Source organism: Solea senegalensis, unplaced genomic scaffold (assembly GCF_019176455.1).
Source record: "Solea senegalensis isolate Sse05_10M unplaced genomic scaffold, IFAPA_SoseM_1 scf7180000017706, whole genome shotgun sequence".
NCBI classification, from domain to species: domain Eukaryota; kingdom Metazoa; phylum Chordata; class Actinopteri; order Pleuronectiformes; family Soleidae; genus Solea; species Solea senegalensis.
In genome coordinates, this window is record NW_025322501.1 from 25,085 (window position 1) to 45,000 (window position 19,916).

A 19,916-nucleotide genomic window follows, 5' to 3' on the forward strand; every position below is an offset into this window, starting at 1 on the left:
AGAGTGAAGCTGTGGAGACAAACACTGGTCGTGTGTGTGTGTGTGTGTGTGTGTGACACATGAAGAAGACGACGCCGTCGCTCGCTCTCCTGTATTTTCTTTGTATATTATAAACTTTATTTAACAGTTTGAGGAAAACAGATATTTTCAAATGTGTACGCTGAAAAAAAACTCATTAAAATGTTTGCAAAGTATGACGTAACCACGACGACGTCCTGTGGTTCCTCCTCTCCAAGCTCCTCTCTGAGTCAGGAGGCGTCGGCCATCTTGGTGAGGGCGTGGAGCGGCGCCAGGACGCGGCTCTTGTTGGTCTCCACCACGTGTCCGTTCTGGATCATCTCGTCCAGGATGACGTGAACGCGCTCCAGGTTGAACATGATCTGTCGACCAATCAGAGTCGAGGAAAACAACCATGTGACTGTGACATAAACATCAGCGTTTCTTGGATATTTTGTTAGAGAAAACAAAACTTTCAGTGTTTTGGGGGGTGGAGCTTTTACCAAAGGGTAAACAGTGGGGGGAGGAGCTGTTAACGGACAAGCAAACAAACAGATAATTTTAAAACTCACTTGTCGTATCTAAGCGACAATTGTACGATTTTCGCGATTCACGATAATCGAAATCCGTCAAACTGAGTTAAAATAATGTTTACGTTGAAAAAAGTTGAAATTATTGTTACAGAAAAACTGGACTTTGAATGGTAGGGGGCGGAGCTTTTATCAAGGTGAATGGCAGGGGGTGGGGCTTTATCAGAGGGTGAACAGTAGAGGGTGTGGCTGATACATGGTCTCATCACCACACAGATGGACGTCGTGTGGCGTCCACTGAAGGATACGTCCAGTTCACTCTGCAGAGACACAAACACACACACACACACACACACACAGCTCTGGTGACTGGTTGGTTGGTTGGTTGGTTGGTTGATTGGGTCTGAACTCACCACACGGCTGAAGTATTTGTCCAAGACCTCAACAAAGTTGTGGATGAGCTCGTAGATGGACAACTCATTCTGAGGGAGACGTGGACATGATTGATCTGTCCTCATTGATTATTAGGATTATTTCTGGTTTAAATGATGAAGACAAACCTCAGTGTCTGTGACGCCGACCACGATGTAGAGAGCGGCGTACTGACGGTAGACCAGACGCACGTCCCTGTGGTCCACAAACGAACACTGAGGACACACGAGAGACATGAGGACAGAAAGCCTTTCAACGCGGCTGAAACAAAGGTTGTGACGTGTCATACCTGCTCCTTCTTTCTGCTCAGGCAGCAGCGAACCACGTCGGCCTCTAGCGCCGCCCTCCTGGTCACTTCCACACGCTCATAATATCTGGACAGTCTGGTTTGACCCTGACGGTTCACCATCAACACGAACTTTATCATCGTCTGCAACACAAGTACACACCAGTACTACACAACAGTACTACACAACAGTACTACACAACAGTACTACACACCAGTACTACCACCAGTACTACAAACCAGTATTACAAACCAGTACTACAGACAAGCATTACACACCAGTATTACACACCAGTACTACACACGAGTACTACACCCAGGGGTGGACTGGGAGTTTTCCCGGTGGGCCGGCAGAGGGACGGACGTTTTTTTTAATTGTAATTATTATTTTTGCTGCGCCTTGTCTTGAAAACTACGGTAACTCTCCCAGGCCTGAGCCGGGAGAGTTACCGTGGTTACGGAGACAAGGCGCAGGCAAAGATAAACAGCGGGCGTCTAACACGGTGCTCAGCTGCAGACACAACGCAACGGAGAGATGACGTGACGATTGATTGGCCCAGTGGCCTGTCAGTCAAGAGTACCTGGCTCAATGGCCCAATGAGAGGCTACAGGCGCACAGGCGCACAGGCGCGTGTCTTTCTGTGCACAGCAGCGGGTTGGCACAGTATCTACGCGCGGCTCATACTGGGCCAGTAAACACACAAGTACTACACATCAGTACTACTACTACTACTACTACTACACACAAGTACTACACATCAGTACTACTACACAACAGTACTACTACTACACACAAGTACTACACAAGTACTACACACATCACTACTACTACTACACACTACACATCAGTACTACTACTACTACTACTACACACTACAGTACTACTACACACAAGTACTACATACTACTACACAACAGTACTACTACTACACACAAGTACTACACATAGTACTACTACTACACACAACACTACTACTACACATCAGTACTACTACTACTACTACTACTACTACACACAAGTACTACACATCAGTACTACTACACAACTACACTACACACAAGTACTACACATCAGTACTACTACTACACACAAGTACTACACATCAGTACTACTACTACTACTACTACACACAAGGTACCACTACTACTACTACTACTACTACTACTACTCACTACTAACTACTACTACACACAAGTACTACACATCAGTACTACTACTACACACAAGTACTACACATCAGTACTACTACTACACAAGTACTACACATCAGTACTACTACAACAGTACTACTACTACACACAAGTACTACACATCACTACTACTACTACGACACACAAGTACTACACATCAGTACTACTACACACAAGTACTACACATCACTACTACTACTACTACACACAAGTACTACAAATCAGTACTACTACTACACATCAGTACTACTACTACTACACACAAGTACTACACATCAGTACTACTACTACACACAAGTACTACACATCAGTACTACTACTACACACAAGTACTACTACACATCAGAACTACTACCACACATCACTACTACTACTACTACTACTACTACACACAAGTACCACACCAGTACTACTACTACACACAAGTACACACTACACACAAGTACTACTACACACAGTACTACACATCAGTACTACTACTACACACAAGTACTACATCAATACTACTACTACTACACACTATCACACTACTACTACTACTACTACTACTACACACAAGTACTACACATCAGTACTACTACACATCACTACTACTACTACTACACATCAGTACTACTACACACTACTACTACTACACACAAGTACTACACATCAGTACACATCACTACTACTACTACACAACTACTACTACACACAAGTACACAAGTACTACTACTACTACACACAAGTACTACTACTACTACACACAAGTACTACACATCAGTACTACTACTACACACAAATACTACTACTAAACACTAGTACTACTACACACAAGTACACAAGTACATCAGTACTACTACACACAAGTAAGCACGAGTACTACACAGTACTACACACACACACCAGTACACATCAGTACACATCAGTACTACACCAGTACTACACACAAGTACACATCAATACTACACAACTACTACACACAAGTACACATCAGTACTACACCAGTACTACACACAAGTACACATCAATACTACACAACCACTACACACGAGTACTACACACAACTACTATACACAAGTACACATCAGTAGTACACCAGTACACACGAGTACTGCACACGACAACTGCACACACGTGTACTACACACGACAACTGCACCACGTACACACAAGTACTACATACAAGTACTACTAAATCGAGTTCCGGGTGGTTAATCTGCGTCACGTGACTGTTAGTAACGTTAATGACTTACTGTCAGCAGCGGCTAAAAACAATCGCAGGCTATCGTGAGAGCTAATCATGAATCCTCTGAATGAGTTTAATCTGAGATTAAACGAAGCGTCGCGTTTATTCACAACATTAACCTAAAACTTCAGTCAAATTAATGTGGAAAGAAGGAGGGAAGTGTCCGCTAGTAACAAGCTAACGGAGCTGTTAGCATTTCTGACGCATGCTCAGTCGCATGTCTGTCAAAACTGGTGCGTTTGAGGACACCATGAAAGTGGCAAATAAGAGCTTTTATAGCAAAAAAAGTTTTGTTTATGTTCTTCCGTCTTTGCAACGGAATGGCGTGAGAAAATATAAATATTTGTCTCTGAAATGAAATGTTGATAATAAATGGAAACAATAATATATAATTATAACAATAATGAGCAGTTTATGTATGCATGTAATGTAAAATCAATGATAAAGAAAAGTCGGTTTATTCTATTAAAAACTTTACTGCAATTGTAAAACATATAATGCATTTTTAAATTAAATTAAATTAAATTAAATTAAACAAAGAGCCTAAATAATATTATATCGTAAAGTATGTAGATTAAATGTTTTGCGATGAAAGAGAGTAAAGTTGAAATTCAAGGTGGAAAAATAAGTTTTCACTATTTAAAATAAATTGGAGTATTTGTAGATTTCAATTTTCAGACGTCGTGTGATGTGAACACGGTGCGAGAAGAGATTAGATTTATCTTTATTGGTCCCTAATGAAGAAATTCTGATTAAAACGGCAACAAATTAGATTGAAAATCAGAATGAAATGAAAACAATTAACGTGAAATAAATACAAATGTTAACAATGTGTGTGTGTGTGTTTGTAGTTTGTTATGAGCAGAAACAGTAAAGTTTTTCTAATTTTGAAATTTAAATGATGTAAAATCACTGCCCGCACCGCGTCCGTTTGACCACTGAGGGGCGCCAGAGTCACCATTTCCCAAATCTCTCCGTCTCCGTCTTTGAGTTTGTGTTAATGTGATTAATTTAAACAATGAATGTAGACTTTTTTAAACATTAATATATATATGTATTAATGTGTATATATATATATATATATATATATATACTCACACACACATCACATATATATATGTGATGTGTGTGTGAGTGAATCTACAGTGCTGTTATCTTTTATTTTCACTTGACATGAGAACATGTTTTTCATTTGTTTTTGTATTTAATGGTAAAACCAAGAAAAAGATAAAAGTGGTGCTTAATTTGATTTAAAAGCCAGTTGTTGACTCTGATTTACATATTTAAATATGCAGTGGATCAGATCTCTGTCTTCTGGTCTTTAGCGTGGTTTGAACTCGGGAGTCAGGTCATGGAATTTCCCACGTTTCTTCGCGAACATGAATGTCACACAGTGTCCGCGGATGACAGGGAAAATCATTGGGATGATGTGTCCCGTCATGCAGCGCGGCCGGGTTCTCCCCCGCGTTCGTCGGATCCATAGTTGGGAGTAATGGCGGCGGGTTAGACCCACACACACACACCGACACCGCGTCCGCAGCCAGCCGCTCTCACCGCAGCCCTCCCGGGGCAGCCAGCCTCACACACCGCGGAGGAGCCTGCGCGCCTCACACACGGAGCGGAGACACGGACCAAGGAGACAAGACAGTGGACCGCGGCTGCCCGGGACTTACCTTCCACTTTTTTATCTAAAAAAAAAAAAAAAAGGTAGACGAGGGGGGAGAGACAGAAAAAAACATGGATGAGCAGCTCGGCGGAGGAGCAGGAGGAGCGGGGGCTCCGCGACAGCCTCCACCGCTGCAGCAGCAGCTACAGCCGGGACACAACAACAGCAGCAGCAGCAGCAGCAGCGCGAACCTGCCGCTCGGCGGTGGTGGAGGAGTCATGGTGCCGCAGCAGCCGGATGAGCTGCCCCGGCCGCAGCAGCAATACACCATCCCCGGCATCCTGCACTACATCCAGCACGAGTGGGCCCGCTTTGAGATGGAGAGAGCGCACTGGGAGGTGGAGAGGGCCGAGCTCCAGGTTAGCACGCTTAGCCTTAGCTTTACTGAGCACGCAGCAACAAGAGGACGCAGGGACGCTGTTCAACACGAGTCGGAACCATACCGTTATTTATTGTCAAGTCACATATGTGTGTGTCTGTGTGTGTCTGTCTGTCTGTGTGTGTGTGTGTGTGTGTGTGTGTGTGTGTGTGTGTGTACACACATATGTTCTGTGTTCGTGTTTGGACTGAGTGTGGAAGTATGTGTAACGCAGGCAGCACACGGAAGCTAACGGCTACACACGGAGCTAACGGCTCCATCGCTGGGAGCTAACTGTTAGCTCGTAGTGGAGTTGTGTTGTTGCCACTGTCACACAGTGTTACAGACACACACACACACACACACACACACACACACACGGTAAAGAGGTCAAAGAAAACGTTAATCGTTGAAAACACAACACAAACACAAACACGCAGCCATTTTGCTTTGCTACGTTAGCTAAGTTCTTTAGCCTGGTGGCTAAGTTAGCCTGGTGGCTAAAGTGAGACAAACGTCAACAAGTGATTTTTGTGCAATGACGCGAGTGTTTTTAAAGGAAACCACTTTAAATACCACAGTAATCAAAGTATACACTTATGTATTTATACACATTTGTCATTTAAAGGTGGATACAATAAATGTGTTTCCATGTTAAAATGAGAAATATTTTTTACATTTTTTAATGTAAGTTTATTATATTTATTATTGGGGCAGCCCGTGGACAGGTGGAAAGGGAACTTGCCTTGCCTTGGTCGCTGGTTCAAATCCCCACCGGGCTAAAAAGGGCTGGGGTACCCCTGAGCAAGGTACCCAACCCCCAACGCTCCCCGGGCTCTACTCAGTGTGGCAGCAGGTGTGGCAGCAGAGGAATACTTCCCTAAGGGGATTAATAAAAAAAAAATTCAAATAAACTAAAGAACTTTTGAGCGAAAGAAAACAGTTTGTAAAACAAAAACTCCTTAAAGGATACTGTAGGTCCGTAGTTATTTATGGATTGTTTCCTTCAGAATATATGTGATTAAGTGTTCACAGAAGAAGAGTTGAAATAAATAATAAGCAGGTTAAAGATACAGTAGATAGTCCTGTCGTCATGTGATCGTCTCATCACCGTAACTCTTAGACCGTTTGTCATATCTAGAGAATTTCAAAACTATGGCAGGTGACCTGTCAGTCAGGGTGTGACTCCGCCTTTCACCTGATGCCAGCTGAGATGGCGCCCCCTGTGGCCCTCATGTGGAGGATAAAGTGGTAGAAAATGGATACAGGAAAGCAGAGAAACAGAGCTTTGGACTGGTGTACTTGTTATTACGGTGGAATACACAGAAGTTTACCTTCAGTGGAAAAGTCTCTGCTCTCCAGAAACTTCCCATGGGACTCGGAACTTAGGTTCTGCAATGTTTCACTTCATTTCCATCAAATAATTCTGAGTTATTATACATCACTGTGGGCGGAGTCTGTCGGTGTGAAGCCCGTGTGTTTTCTGTCAGAAACACTGACCTTGTCTGGACCAGTCGTCCTCATGGAGACCAAAACCTGGTCCTAATGAGGCTGAACCTTGTTTCTGAGGAACTGGCTAAGTTTAGGATTAAGATTTGAGCTGTTGTTGTGGTTAGTGATCTGTGTGTGTGTGTGTGTGTGTGTGTGTGTGTGTGCGCGCGCTGCAGCAGCATGACTCGGTCAGAAGTTCCTGATGAGAGTCGAGTGTACGAGAGTAGGCGTGGCCATTCCTGTGAACAGCAGGTCGACGACCAATCAGCTGTGGCGTCGGCGTCACATGTGACAGTCACAGCTGAGTCACACTCGTGGCTTTGAATCCACTGATTCTTGCTTTGGAAACTGTTGATTATATTTACTTTAATCCATGAGATGTTGGTTAGTGTTTGTCAGTCGTGGAAATGTTAATGTTCTCAAATGATTTCTTTGTTTTATGGAGTCTGTGTGTGTGTGTGTGTGTGTGTGTGTGTGTGTGTGTGTGTGTGTGTGTGTGTGTGTGTGTGTATATTAAGAGGGCAGAGGCTGTAATTCGGCGTCCTGGTCTAGTGGACCCTGTTCTGACAGACTGATCCCAGCTGCACGCTAAAAGTAGACGTCCTAAAATAACTCACACACACACAGGTCAACTGTCACATAACCAAGGGATGATGATTTAAACCATGTGACGACTTTTGTTGATGACTTAAGTTTCTCCTGTAAAGTGTGTGTGTGTGTGTTGCAGTTGTTCAGAGGAATGACCCTGGCGACCACACACACACACTCACACACGCACACACACTCACACACGCACACACACACACACGCACACACCACCCCCCCAGATTAACCCATGCTGATCTGTCAGCCTGGTAAGTCTGGACCAGTGAGCTCACACACACTCTTCATCATCATCATCACTCGGTGCTGTGACCTCACTCCTGCTCCCTCAGAGCGTTTGATTCATACACAGCAGGTGCACAGAGAGGAGGGGCGGAGCAAAGAAAAACACCGTTCCTGTCACTCACCTCCAACTCCAGGGTCAAAGGTCATTCATTAAATACAATAACAGACAGCAAACAGGAAGTCATCACAAGGATGAATATCAACACTTTTACCTCACAACATGAGGGCGGAGTCAGTGCCACAACATGAAGGCGGAGTCAGTGTGATTATTTGCTTTACATGTAAACAGTAATGTTTATGTGGGTGTATTATGGTATGTCAGGGTGTTGTGGAGCTGTCAATCACATAGCTGACCAATCAGAGCAGAGTCTGTAGAACAGAGTCGAGGAAATTGCAAGTTCACCGCCCCCCGCCCCCCACCCCGTTGCCATGGATACACTGGCAGAACAAGAGCTGAGTGTGTATAAATAACTGAGTCTGCTGATGAGACACAGACAGACTGATGAGACACAGACAGACTGACGGACTGATGAGACAGACAGACAGACTGACTGATGAGACACAGACTGGAGTGATGAGACACAGACAGACTGATGAGACACAGACAGACTGATGAGACACAGACTGAGTGATGAGACACAGACAGACTGATGAGACACAGACTGAGTGATGAGACACAGACTGAGTGATGAGACACAGACAGACTGATGAGACACAGACTGAGTGATGAGACACAGACTGAGTGATGAGACACAGACAGACAGACGTTTGACAAACACTGATCAATACTTTTCTAAATTTTTTTGAACCTAATGACACATTGATTATTGTAGAAAAATAAAGAACAGAAGATTGTGAATGAAAATATAAATGTATCAGCTCCACATGTTCACGTGTCTGTCTCTGTGTGTCTGTCTGTCTATCTCTCTGTGTGTGTGTGTGTGTGTGTGTGTGTGTGTGTCCAGGCCAGGATAGCGTTCCTGCAGGGAGAGAGGAAAGGTCAGGAGAACCTGAAGAACGACCTGGTCAGAAGAATAAAGATGTTAGAATATGCTCTGAAGCAGGAAAGGTGAGAACACACTCACACACTCACTGTGAGTCATGTGATCAATAATCAATAATCACACCACCACCATGTTTGTTTGCACAGAGCCAAATATCACAAGTTAAAGTACGGCACTGAGTTAAACCAAGGAGACGTGAAGATGCCCAGCTTTGACTCAGGTATGTCATGTGACTTCATGCTCGGGTCAACAGCAGGGGGCGCTGCAGTTAAAGACTGATGTGTGTGTGTGTGTGTTTCAGACACCAAAGACTCTGAAGTCTCTGCTGTTCCTGCCAACAGTCAACTCACCTGGAAACAGGGACGACAGCTACTCAGACAGTAAGAACACACGCACACACACACACACACACGCGACGCCGCAGACGCAACGCTTCAATGTAAACACACAAAAGATTTCCACTCAGGATAATCTCAGATACTGGATAATTCCATGATTTGTTTGGTGACAAAAAAATCCAGCAGCATCTTAGCGCAGTGTGTGTGTGTGTGTGTGTGTGTGTGTGTGTGTGTGTGTGTGTGTGTGTGTGTGTGTGTGTGTGTGTGTGCAGGTATTTACAGGAAGTGGGCTACACGGACACTATTCTGGATGTGCGTACACAGAGGGTTCGTTCTCTTCTGGGTCTGTCGGCGTCAGAACAGAACGGGTCAGTGGAGAACAAGAACCTTCAACACCTGATCAACGGGACAGAGCGCCGGCGAGACAGCAAGAGGTACACGCACAAACATACTGTGTATATATACATATATGTATATATATATATGTGTGTGTATGTATATATACGTGGACATGAAACACAACAGTGTGTGTGTGTGCGCAGGAGTTCAGGTGATGTTTTGGAGACATTTAACTTCCTGGAGAATGCTGAGGACAGCGATGAAGACGAGGATGAGGAGGGAGACCTGATGGACGACATCAGCACAGGAAAACACCAACGAGCCAAAAAACACAAGAGCAAGGCATGCACAGACACACACACACACACATTTCCTTCTTAAGCCCTTCCCTCTCTGACTGGCTCCTCCCCCTGCTGCAGGTGGGGAACGAGGGCCTGGCATCAGAGGACGACGCTGACACAGAGGAAGCTCTGAAGGAGTTTGACTTCCTGGTGACGGCGGAGGACGGAGAGGGAGCGGGAGAAGCTCGCAGCTCTGGAGACGGGACGGAGTGGGGTGAGACTGTATATCAACACAGGAGGAGATTAACAGAGATTAACAGAGATTAACAGAGATTAACAGAGATTAACGTCAAAGAGAGATGTTTTATTGGACTCTCTCCCCCCCTCCCTCTGCAGCGGAGCCTCTACCGTTTCCTGCGGGCAGTGGGAAGTCCTTCCTGTTGGGCGGGTCAGATGACGTGTTAGAGAGCGTCCTTGGTCTGGGTGACCTCGCTGACCTCACAGTGACTAACGATGAAACAGACTACAGCTATGACGTGAGCGCACGCACGCACACACGCACGCATGCACGCGCACGCACGCACACACACACATGCACACACACACACTCTCAGTCTCACCAGTCCTGTGTGTGTGTGTGTGTGTGTGTGTGTTGTCGTTAGCTGCCGTCCAATCAGGAGTCTTCGTTCAGAAAGACGTGGAACCCCAAGTACACGCTGCGCAGCCACTTTGACGGCGTGCGAGCGCTGGCCTTTCACCCGGTGGAGCCGTGTCTGGTCACCGTGTCTGAAGACCACACTCTGAAGCTGTGGAACCTCACCAAGACTGTCCCTGCCAAGAAGTACACACACACACACACACACACACACACACACACACACAGAGACTCACACACACACACAGAGACTCACACACACGCACACAGAGACTCACACACGCACACAGAGACTCACACACAGAGACTACACACAGAGACACACACACACACACACACAGAGACTCACACACGCACACAGAGACTCACACACACACACACACAGAGACTCACACACGCACACAGAGACTCACACACACACACAGAGACTCACACACAGAGACACACACACACACACAGAGACTACACACGCATACAGAGACTCATACACGCAGAGACTCACACACGCACACAGAGCCTCACACACACACACAGACTACTACTCACACACACACACACACACAGAGACTCACACACAGCACACAGAGACTCCACACACACACAGACCTCACTCACACACGACACAGATGTATCGCACGCGACGCATCACACACACACACACACACACACACACACAGAGACTCCTCACACACACAGAGACACACACACACACAAAGACACACACTCACTCACACACAGACTCACACACAGAGACACAGAGACTCACAGACTCACACACATAACACACACACACACGCAGCATTGTCTCATATTAATGCCGTTTCCTCTGTTTTATCAGAAGTGCCTCCTTTGATGTGGAACCCATCTACACTTTCAGAGCTCATGTGTACGTACACACACAGGCACGCACGCACGCACGCACGCACGCACGCACGCACAGGTGTGTGTCCTCACATTGTCTCTGTGTCTCAGTGGTCCAGTGTTGTCGTTGGCGATGACGTCCAGTGGTGAGCAGTGCTTCAGTGGAGGCATCGACTCCACCATCCAGTGGTGGAACATCCCGAGCTCTAACGTCGACCCCTACGACACCTACGGTACACACACTCACACACAGACTCACACACTCACACACAGACTCACACACTCACACAGACTCACACATACACAGACACACACACACACACACACACACACACACACACACAGACTCACAGACTGACACACACACACACACACAGACTCACACACAGACAGACACACACACAGACTCACAGACAGACACACACACACACAGACAGACAGACACACACAGACTCACAGACAGACACACACACACACACACACAGACTCACACACACACACACACACACAGACTCACACACAGACAGACACACACACAGACTCACAGACAGACACACACACACACAGACAGACACACACAGACTCACAGACAGACACACACACACACACACACAGACTCACAGACACACACACACACACACACACACACACACAGACTCACACACAGACACACACACACACACAGACACACACACACACACACACAGACTCACACACAGACTCACACACAGACACACACACACACACACACCCCCGCTCAACTCTCCATAAACCTGGACTTTTGTTGTGTCTTAATTAAGTTTAAAGTCTTTTGTTATTTTATTGTGTCACTGCAACATTTCATTATGACCTCACAATAACAATAAAAAGTCTTGATTCTGTTTGTAAACGTGAGACTCCTCCCTTCTTTCCTCATGTCCAATCAGATCCCAGTGTTCTTGCTGGCTCGTGGGCGGGGCATGCGGATGCTGTGTGGGGATTGGCCTACAGTGGCATCAAGAACCTCCTCCTGTCCTGCTCTGCAGACGGAACCGTCAAACTGTGGAACCCGACAGAGAAGAACCCCTGCATCAGCACTCTGAACTCTAACATGGGTGAGAGACAGACACTCACACAGACAGACACCAGACACACTCACACAGACACCAGACACACAGACAGACATCAGACACACACAGACAGACATCAGACACACACAGACAGACAGACATCAGACACACACAGGCAGACACACAGACAGACAGACATCAGACACACAGACATACTTCAGACACAGACACACACAGGCAGACAGGCATCAGACACACTCAGACAGACAGACAGCAGACACACAGTCAGACAGATACTCAGATAGACAGACACTCGGACACAGTCAGACAGAGACAGACAGATATTCAGACAGACAGGCACTCGGACACAGACAAACAGTCAGACAGAGACAGACAGATACTCAGACAGACAGATACTCGGACACAGACAGACAGTCGGACAGAGACAGACAGATATTCAGACAGACAGACACTCGGACACAGACAGACAGTCAGACACAGACAGACAGATACTCAGACAGACAGAGATTCAACACATGGTCATTTATTCAAAACTAATAAATAATCATCAAACATCAGATTTGAAATCAGAACTGTGATTCAGGACTTTGACCTGTAGAGGGCAGTGTGAATTAAACTGTGTGTGTGTGTGTGTGTGTGCGCGCAGAACACGGGATCCCCACATCAGTGGACTTTAACGGTTGTGACCCCGCCCACATGGTGGCGTCCTTTAACAGTGGAGACGTGGTGGTGTACGACCTGGAGACTTCCCAGAATGCACTGGTGCTGAAGGGGCAGGGAGACGGCAGTAAGAACACACACACACACACACACACAGAGTGATGAGTGCTGTGCGTGTGTCATGTGTTGTGATGTTTGTTGTTGTTGTTGTTGTTGTTTACAGCTCTCCCAGGATCAAACCACATAAACAAAGTGGTCAGTCATCCCACTCTGCCGCTCACTATCAGCGCTCATGAAGACCGACACATCAAGTTCTACGACAACAAGTCAGGTCAGTCCTCAGAGGCCGCGCCCCCTACACTGTCACATGACACATTTGCATATATATATATATATATATATTCACAGCGGCTCATTCAGAGTACTCTGTACTTGTGTACTCTGTACTTGTGTACTCTGTACTTGTGTACTCTTCTCACCAGTATGACATCATCATTATTACAACATCATCTTCAACTTCCTCATAAACCTTTCACAATAAGAGCTTCCACAACATCTGCTCATGATTCATGTCATAACTGAACTGTTGATCATGAAACAGTGAATCTGGATTCAACCTGTCTGTCTGCCTGTCTGTCTTCAGGTAAAGTCATTCATGCGATGGTCGCTCACCTCGACGCAGTCACCAGTTTGGCGGTTGATCCTAACGGGATTTACTTGATGTCCGGGAGTAAGTCTCACTGATGTTGTTGTTGTTGTTGCTGCTGTTGCTGTTATTGTTGTTGTCACTGATGATGATGATGATGATGATGATGATGTCGTTATCCCGCGTGTCGCCGCCAGGTCACGACTGCTCGCTGCGCCTGTGGAACCTGGACAGTAAAACGTGCGTGCAGGAGATCACGGCTCACCGTAAGAAGAGCGAGGAGGCCATTTACGACGTGGCGTTCCACCCGTCCAAGGCCTTCATCGCCTCGGCCGGAGCCGACGCCCTCGCCAGGGTCTCACGTAGACGAGGAGGTCGGCGCACCACCGGGAGGTGGGGGGCACAAGGAAGTGAAGGGGTGTCTCCCTGTTCTGTGACATCACGCCCCACTCTCTGCCCCGCCCCCCGTCTACACTTCTGTGACACTACACAAACTCCTCCCCCTCTTGTGTCAGCGCTGGACTTGAAGGGAAAATCCTCGTCCGACGGCCCGTGGACACGCCCACCGCGGCGTCCGGGCGGTTTCCATAGCAACAGCAGCTGCTGAAAAACAGTGTCGTCTCTGAAAGACGGACGCTAACGCTGAGGAAGACGACACAGGAAGTGATCACGTGACTTTCAGATTTTACCACAGCAAAACTTTTTACAGCGTTTTTAAAGAATTTAGAAGTCACATGGTCCATCTCTGATGAGCTGTCCCCACCTCAGCCCCTGGAGGGCCAATCAGAGCCCTGTGTTTAAGCCCCGCCTACACGAGGAGTGAAGGTAACTCAGCATGACTGACTTTTGTTTATATAAATAAATAAAAAATTTATTTTTAAAAAATCAGCGTCTCGTTAACGGCAGCGAGGATTCAGGCTCCTCCCCGTCCAGTCCTGCCCTCAGAACCCGCCCACCTATGCCCCGCCCCCTGTCCTTTCAAACAGTGAGAGCGGAGGAGGAAGAGGAGAATCATCTTCAGTCTGTCACCATGACGACGACGACAAAACATACAAATAACAAAAACAATGACAACTTTGTTTTCGATAAGAAAAGAAAAATAGATTTTTGAAGAGTTTGTATTTAAAGGGACAGTTCAGGGTTTTTGTGACACAAGGAAAAATAAAACGTCACATGATCACTCTCCCACACCAAAGTCCAGAGAGAGAATCAGTGATTTAAGCTGCGGGGACACAGGAGCTGCTGCTCCTCTGCTGCCTCGTGTGGTCACTTTGTGTCACTGACATAAATCTGAATGAAGAATTTCAAACAGTCAAGTGACAAAATCAGACATTAGAACTTTGTGATGTGGGAGAGTGAGCTTCCTGTCATCAAACACTGATCTCAGTTCCTCTAAAAGCCTGAACTGTTCCTTTCACATGTCAGAGGATTTGTGTGTTCACTCACTCGATCACAGACAAACAACAAACGTGTTTTTGTGCCACTTTTGGACTTTTTGTCGTTTTCTAGTTCCATGTTTGTGGACTTTTGATCAAAGACGTTTACAGAGCACCTGAACGCACCACCGTGTCCTGGTTTAAGCTCCTCCTCCTCGTCTTCATATCACTGAGTGATTTCTTTTCTTGTTTTTTAATTTATATCACAGGAGCGTTTTATCGTGTTGAGGGAAGAAAAGAAGCTCCATCCTGTTTTAGTTTTGTCGCTGTTTTTCTTTTTTTTGTGATCGACTTTAGTTTGAGTTAATTTAAGGTTGTTTGTTTTTTTACGGTGACCCGATCAATCACATTGTTCTGTGGAACTAAAACACTTCTGTTTGTGTAAATGCATGATTAATACAATAAAAGTATTTTTTCTAGTCTTCCAAAAAAGGGTTAAAAAACAAAGTTCTGATCAGTTTGCGAGTTTTGATGAGTTTTGTAAGTATTTTCTTTTGTTTGATTTACAAACTATGAAACAGATTTTAAAGATTGTACCACATAGAAAAAAAAACAGTTGAAATGTATATAAAATGTCTATAATAACTATTAAATGGTGTAACTGTTGACACTGCTGCTGCTTCACTCATTTACATGGAAATGACAACATGAACACAGACAGGACAGTGTGTACAGATCTTAACAAGTAGAATCTAAGAATAGACAATAAGATAAAAGCTGTGGATTCAATGAACGTATTAATTGTTGAAGGGTTTATGTCAGTTAACACATTATTAAACTATAATTAAGTATATCTTTGCCGAACTCTCGTGTTTCTGTACTTATACCCGCTAAAGCTGCGGTACTTTTATATTTCAGTAGATTTGTGAGCCGAGTTCCGTTTCGGCTCCACTCCGTAGCACTGAAGCTAACACCGAACCCCAATCACTTCTGCCCAACATTAACGTAAAACTCCCGGTTTACTCTATAAAACACATGTACACAAACAGACGATGAGGCATTTCGAGACCTCTGTGAACTGCTCTTCGTTTCGGCAAACACTTAGTCCACAGAAACCGTCTTTCTGTGTCTCATGTTCTACTTTCGCGGGTCTGGTTCATGGTCTGCTCGGTGGTGCGAGATTGTTGTAATCAATAAAGTTTTCAAACACAAAAAAAAACCTCGCTCTTAAGGCCGTCTGGGGAGTTGCGGTTTTGAGACACGAACGTGTACGTCACTCACGCTCACGTGAGTTTACGTCATATGAGTTTTAAAATGGTGTCACTGGGAGACGTCCGTGACGAAAGAGACACGTCGTTTGTTGAATGAACGTATTCAAGTATCCGGTTCCACCTTAAACAGACTGTTTAAGCTGTGTGAGCTCCAGACACGCGAAGAGACACAGGGACACGCGGAGACAACACAGAGAGACACGCGGAGACAACACAGAAACACACGGAGACAACACAGAGAGACACGCGGAGACAACACAGAGAGACACGGAGACAAGGAGGGACTGTCCCCGCACTCAGGTCCTCTTTCTCGGCGTGATGGACGTGCGTGAGTCGGTGTCGGAGCTGAAGAAGCTGCTGAGCAGAGTGGATCCATCAGAACTCCCCAAACTTCTCCACTGGATCCAACACTCAGGTAAACACGTGGTCCAACACACGACTGTGACGTCAGAGGCAGGAAACCCGCGGCTGTGTGTGTGTAAGGGGCAGGAAACCCGCGGCTGCATGACGTCACAACACGTCATCTCTGTCCGTGTGAAATGATCAGAGGTGGAAAGTTTACTCGTGTTACTGTAACTGAGCGGGTTTTTGTGTATAAATGTTTTACTTTGAAGTTAAAATAATAATTAAATAAAAACAGTAATAGTAACATTCACACATCAGAGTGAATATTTCACTACTGCTCTGTCTGTCTGTCTGTCTGTCTGTGTGCGTGCGTGTGTGTGTCTGTGTGTGTGTAGGTGAGCTGGATGAGCTGTTGCTAGACAACAGGAAGGTGATGTTACAAAGCATCGCAGACGACCTCAGAGCTCTTCTGCCTCTGGACGCCATGTTACCCGGCGAGGCCGCCGCCCATTACAAGGTACCGCCCTGAGACGACAGGGATCTCACAGAATGTGGTCCTCAGGTAACCATGGCGACGGTGGCGGCGTGTGTTTCAGATGCAGCAACGGCCGCGGCCGACAGTTCATGTGGACGCGTTCCTGTACGACGACGATCAGGTGGACGCTCTGTGTGAGGGCGGAGCCATGAGCCGCAACTACTGCCTCCACTGTGGCTCTCAGAGGACTGCCCCTTTGGGTGATGTCATCAATGCGTCACCACCATAATTACCATGTTTCATGCTAAAGACGATATTGTGATGCTGTGGGCGTGTCCTCTGGTTCTGATGTGGGTGTGTCCTCCTCTCTCACAGACTTCGTCTCTCACTCCTTCTCAGTGTCCGAGCTTCACTTCCTGTTCCAGAACGTTCTGCCGGACCTGAGCGGTCGCACCCTGGTGGACGTCGGATCCAGACTGGGAGCTGTGCTCTATGGGGTCAGAGGTCACCACACACACACACACACACACGCACGCACGCACGTACGTCTGTTTTTTCTTTTAGACTACTGATCTAAACGAGGTGGTGTGTGTGTGTGTGTGTGTGTGTGTCTGTGTGTGTGTGTGTGTGTGTGTGTAGGGTTATGTGTACAGTTCAGCCTCTCTGTTGCTCGGTGTTGAGCTCAGTGAAGAGTTTGTCAGACTACAGAACAACATGGTGGAAAAATACAGACTGAGCGACACTTTACAGGGTCTATACACACACACACACACACACACACACACACACACACACACACACACACAGACACACACACACACACACACACACAGACACAGACACACACACACACAGACTGAGATTGCAGGGAAAATAGGTACACACACACACACACACACACAGACACACACACACACACACGCCTGGGAGAGCAAGACACACACACTCACAGAGACTCACAGACACACACACACACACACACACAGAGTGAGCTGGATGATGTAATCCAGGTACACACACACACACACACACACACACACAGATGACACACACACACACACACGCCACACAGAGACACACACCCTTGCTCAATCCTCCATAAACCTGGACTTTTGTTATTTTATTGTCACTGCAACATTTCATTATGTGTGTGTGTGTGTGTGTGTGTGTGTGTGTGTGTGTGTGTGTGCAGGTGTGTGTGTGTCCAGGTTGGTCCAGGCTGACATGCACACAGGTCACTCTGCTGCAGAACGCTGACGTCCTGATTATGAACAATGTCTTTGAGTATTCATGGAACCCAAAGAGCAAGTCAAGTGAGGACACGCGACACACACACACACACACACACACACACACACACAGGAGTGGTTGATCCACTGCTGCCTCCATCACTAAGTTCTAATGTGTTATTTTGTAAAATTCAGCATTTAAAATATTTAATTTAGATTAACTTCAGTGACACAAAGTGACCACATGAGGCAGCAGAGGACCAGCAGCTCATGTGTCGCCGCAGCTAAAATCACTGCTTTTCTCTTTGAGGTTTGCTGTGAGAGAGTTTCCTGTTGGAAATCTGTTTTTGTGTTTTTGTGTGTGTGTGTGTGTCTGTGTGTGTGTCTGTGTGTGTGTGTGTCTGTGTGTGTGTGTCTGTGTGTGTCTGTGTGTCTGTGTGTGTGTGTGTGTGTGTGTGTGTGTGTGTGTGTGTGTGTGTGCAGAGCGTGGAGGTTCATCATACAGAACTTCATAAAGTCGTCTTCTCTCCTGGTGACTGTTCCCAGTCTGCAGGAGACTCTCGGGGATCTGCAGGTTTGTTTGTTTGTTTTTTATTTCACGTGTGACCTTTGACCTTTGACACTGAACTGTAGCTTGTCCAGCAGGAGGCGCTGCCTCCCGGCTGGGTGGAAGAGCTTCCTGTGGACTATGGCGTTCATGTGGGCGGAGACACGGACCCTGACGCCCTCAGACAGATCCACCTGTACAAGGTCATGTGACCTGAACCTGACACTCTGACGTCACCATGATCCAAAGATCCAGGACAGTTATTGGCTGAAGAGCGACTGACGACACAACTGACCAACCACTGCGGAGAGAAGTCCCGCCCACCTAGTCAGCCGGTGTGAGGCGTTCAGGGAACTCAGGCCATTTTGAAACCGATTACTTTTCCATCGACCGTGTGAGTGGTGTGTGTGTGTGTGTGTGTACACATTAAACAAGTTCCTGTCACGTGGTCAAATAAAGCTCGTTGAGTTTGAACAGAAGGCTGATGGCGTCATCATTTCAGTGTGAAAGAACTTTTCACATTGACCAGTCATGTCTGGTCAATGCCGCAGCCTTTGATCCGCGGGCCCGCGTTGTCTTTGATCTTCCGTCTCGTGTTCATGAGCAGGAAAAGTTTTTTCCAAAATAAAGGGTTGAGCCTTTTTGATTTCTGAATGATTAAAGTCAGCTGAAAACCGTGGGATAATTACATCATCGTATAATAATACTCTCATATTAACGGTTAGTTAAGAATAGAAAGAGACTTTCTATTAT

At 46.1% G+C, this 19,916-nt stretch overlaps 3 protein-coding genes across 6 annotated transcripts; 2 read left to right on the forward strand and 1 right to left on the reverse strand.

Annotated features, from left to right (window-relative positions):
• Window positions 1–31: 31 nt before the first annotated feature.
• ap4s1 (adaptor related protein complex 4 subunit sigma 1) lies at window positions 32–3,938 on the reverse strand. Of its 4 annotated transcripts, none has more exons than XM_044018781.1 (6): window positions 3,671–3,938; window positions 1,249–1,389; window positions 1,088–1,174; window positions 941–1,009; window positions 784–847; window positions 32–380 (listed from the first exon to the last, which is right to left on the reverse strand). In XM_044018781.1, exons 2-6 carry the CDS (start codon window positions 1,384–1,386, stop codon window positions 148–150), a joined length of 591 nt encoding a protein of 196 aa, XP_043874716.1. In that variant the 5' UTR covers window positions 1,387–1,389; window positions 3,671–3,938; the 3' UTR covers window positions 32–147. The 4 variants fall into 4 exon arrangements, with proteins under 4 accessions (XP_043874716.1, XP_043874719.1, XP_043874717.1 ...); XM_044018784.1 differs by lacking the exon at window positions 3,671–3,938 and adding an exon at window positions 1,538–2,011; XM_044018782.1 differs by lacking the exon at window positions 3,671–3,938 and adding an exon at window positions 1,525–2,011.
• Window positions 3,939–5,068: 1,130 nt separating this feature from the next.
• Window positions 5,069–15,962, forward strand: strn3 (striatin, calmodulin binding protein 3). The gene is made up of 16 exons (XM_044018792.1): window positions 5,069–5,688; window positions 9,032–9,135; window positions 9,217–9,290; window positions 9,372–9,450; window positions 9,681–9,842; window positions 9,951–10,089; window positions 10,167–10,302; window positions 10,425–10,564; window positions 10,691–10,869; window positions 11,522–11,569; window positions 11,656–11,777; window positions 12,471–12,638; window positions 13,261–13,401; window positions 13,498–13,605; window positions 13,918–14,004; window positions 14,118–15,962. The coding sequence occupies exons 1-16, from the start codon at window positions 5,401–5,403 to the stop codon at window positions 14,525–14,527; spliced, it is 2,385 nt and encodes a 794-aa protein (XP_043874727.1). The 5' UTR covers window positions 5,069–5,400; the 3' UTR covers window positions 14,528–15,962.
• A 587-nt stretch (window positions 15,963–16,549) lies between these two features.
• zgc:109986 (uncharacterized protein LOC553566 homolog) lies at window positions 16,550–19,637 on the forward strand. Its single transcript, XM_044018793.1, is given in 9 exon segments — window positions 16,550–16,982; window positions 17,308–17,429; window positions 17,509–17,647; window positions 17,763–17,884; window positions 18,027–18,156; window positions 18,614–18,673; window positions 18,676–18,700; window positions 19,100–19,190; window positions 19,259–19,637. Coding segments are annotated over 9 exon segments (903 nt in total). The 5' UTR covers window positions 16,550–16,885; the 3' UTR covers window positions 19,376–19,637.
• The last annotated feature ends 279 nt before the right edge of the window (window positions 19,638–19,916 follow it).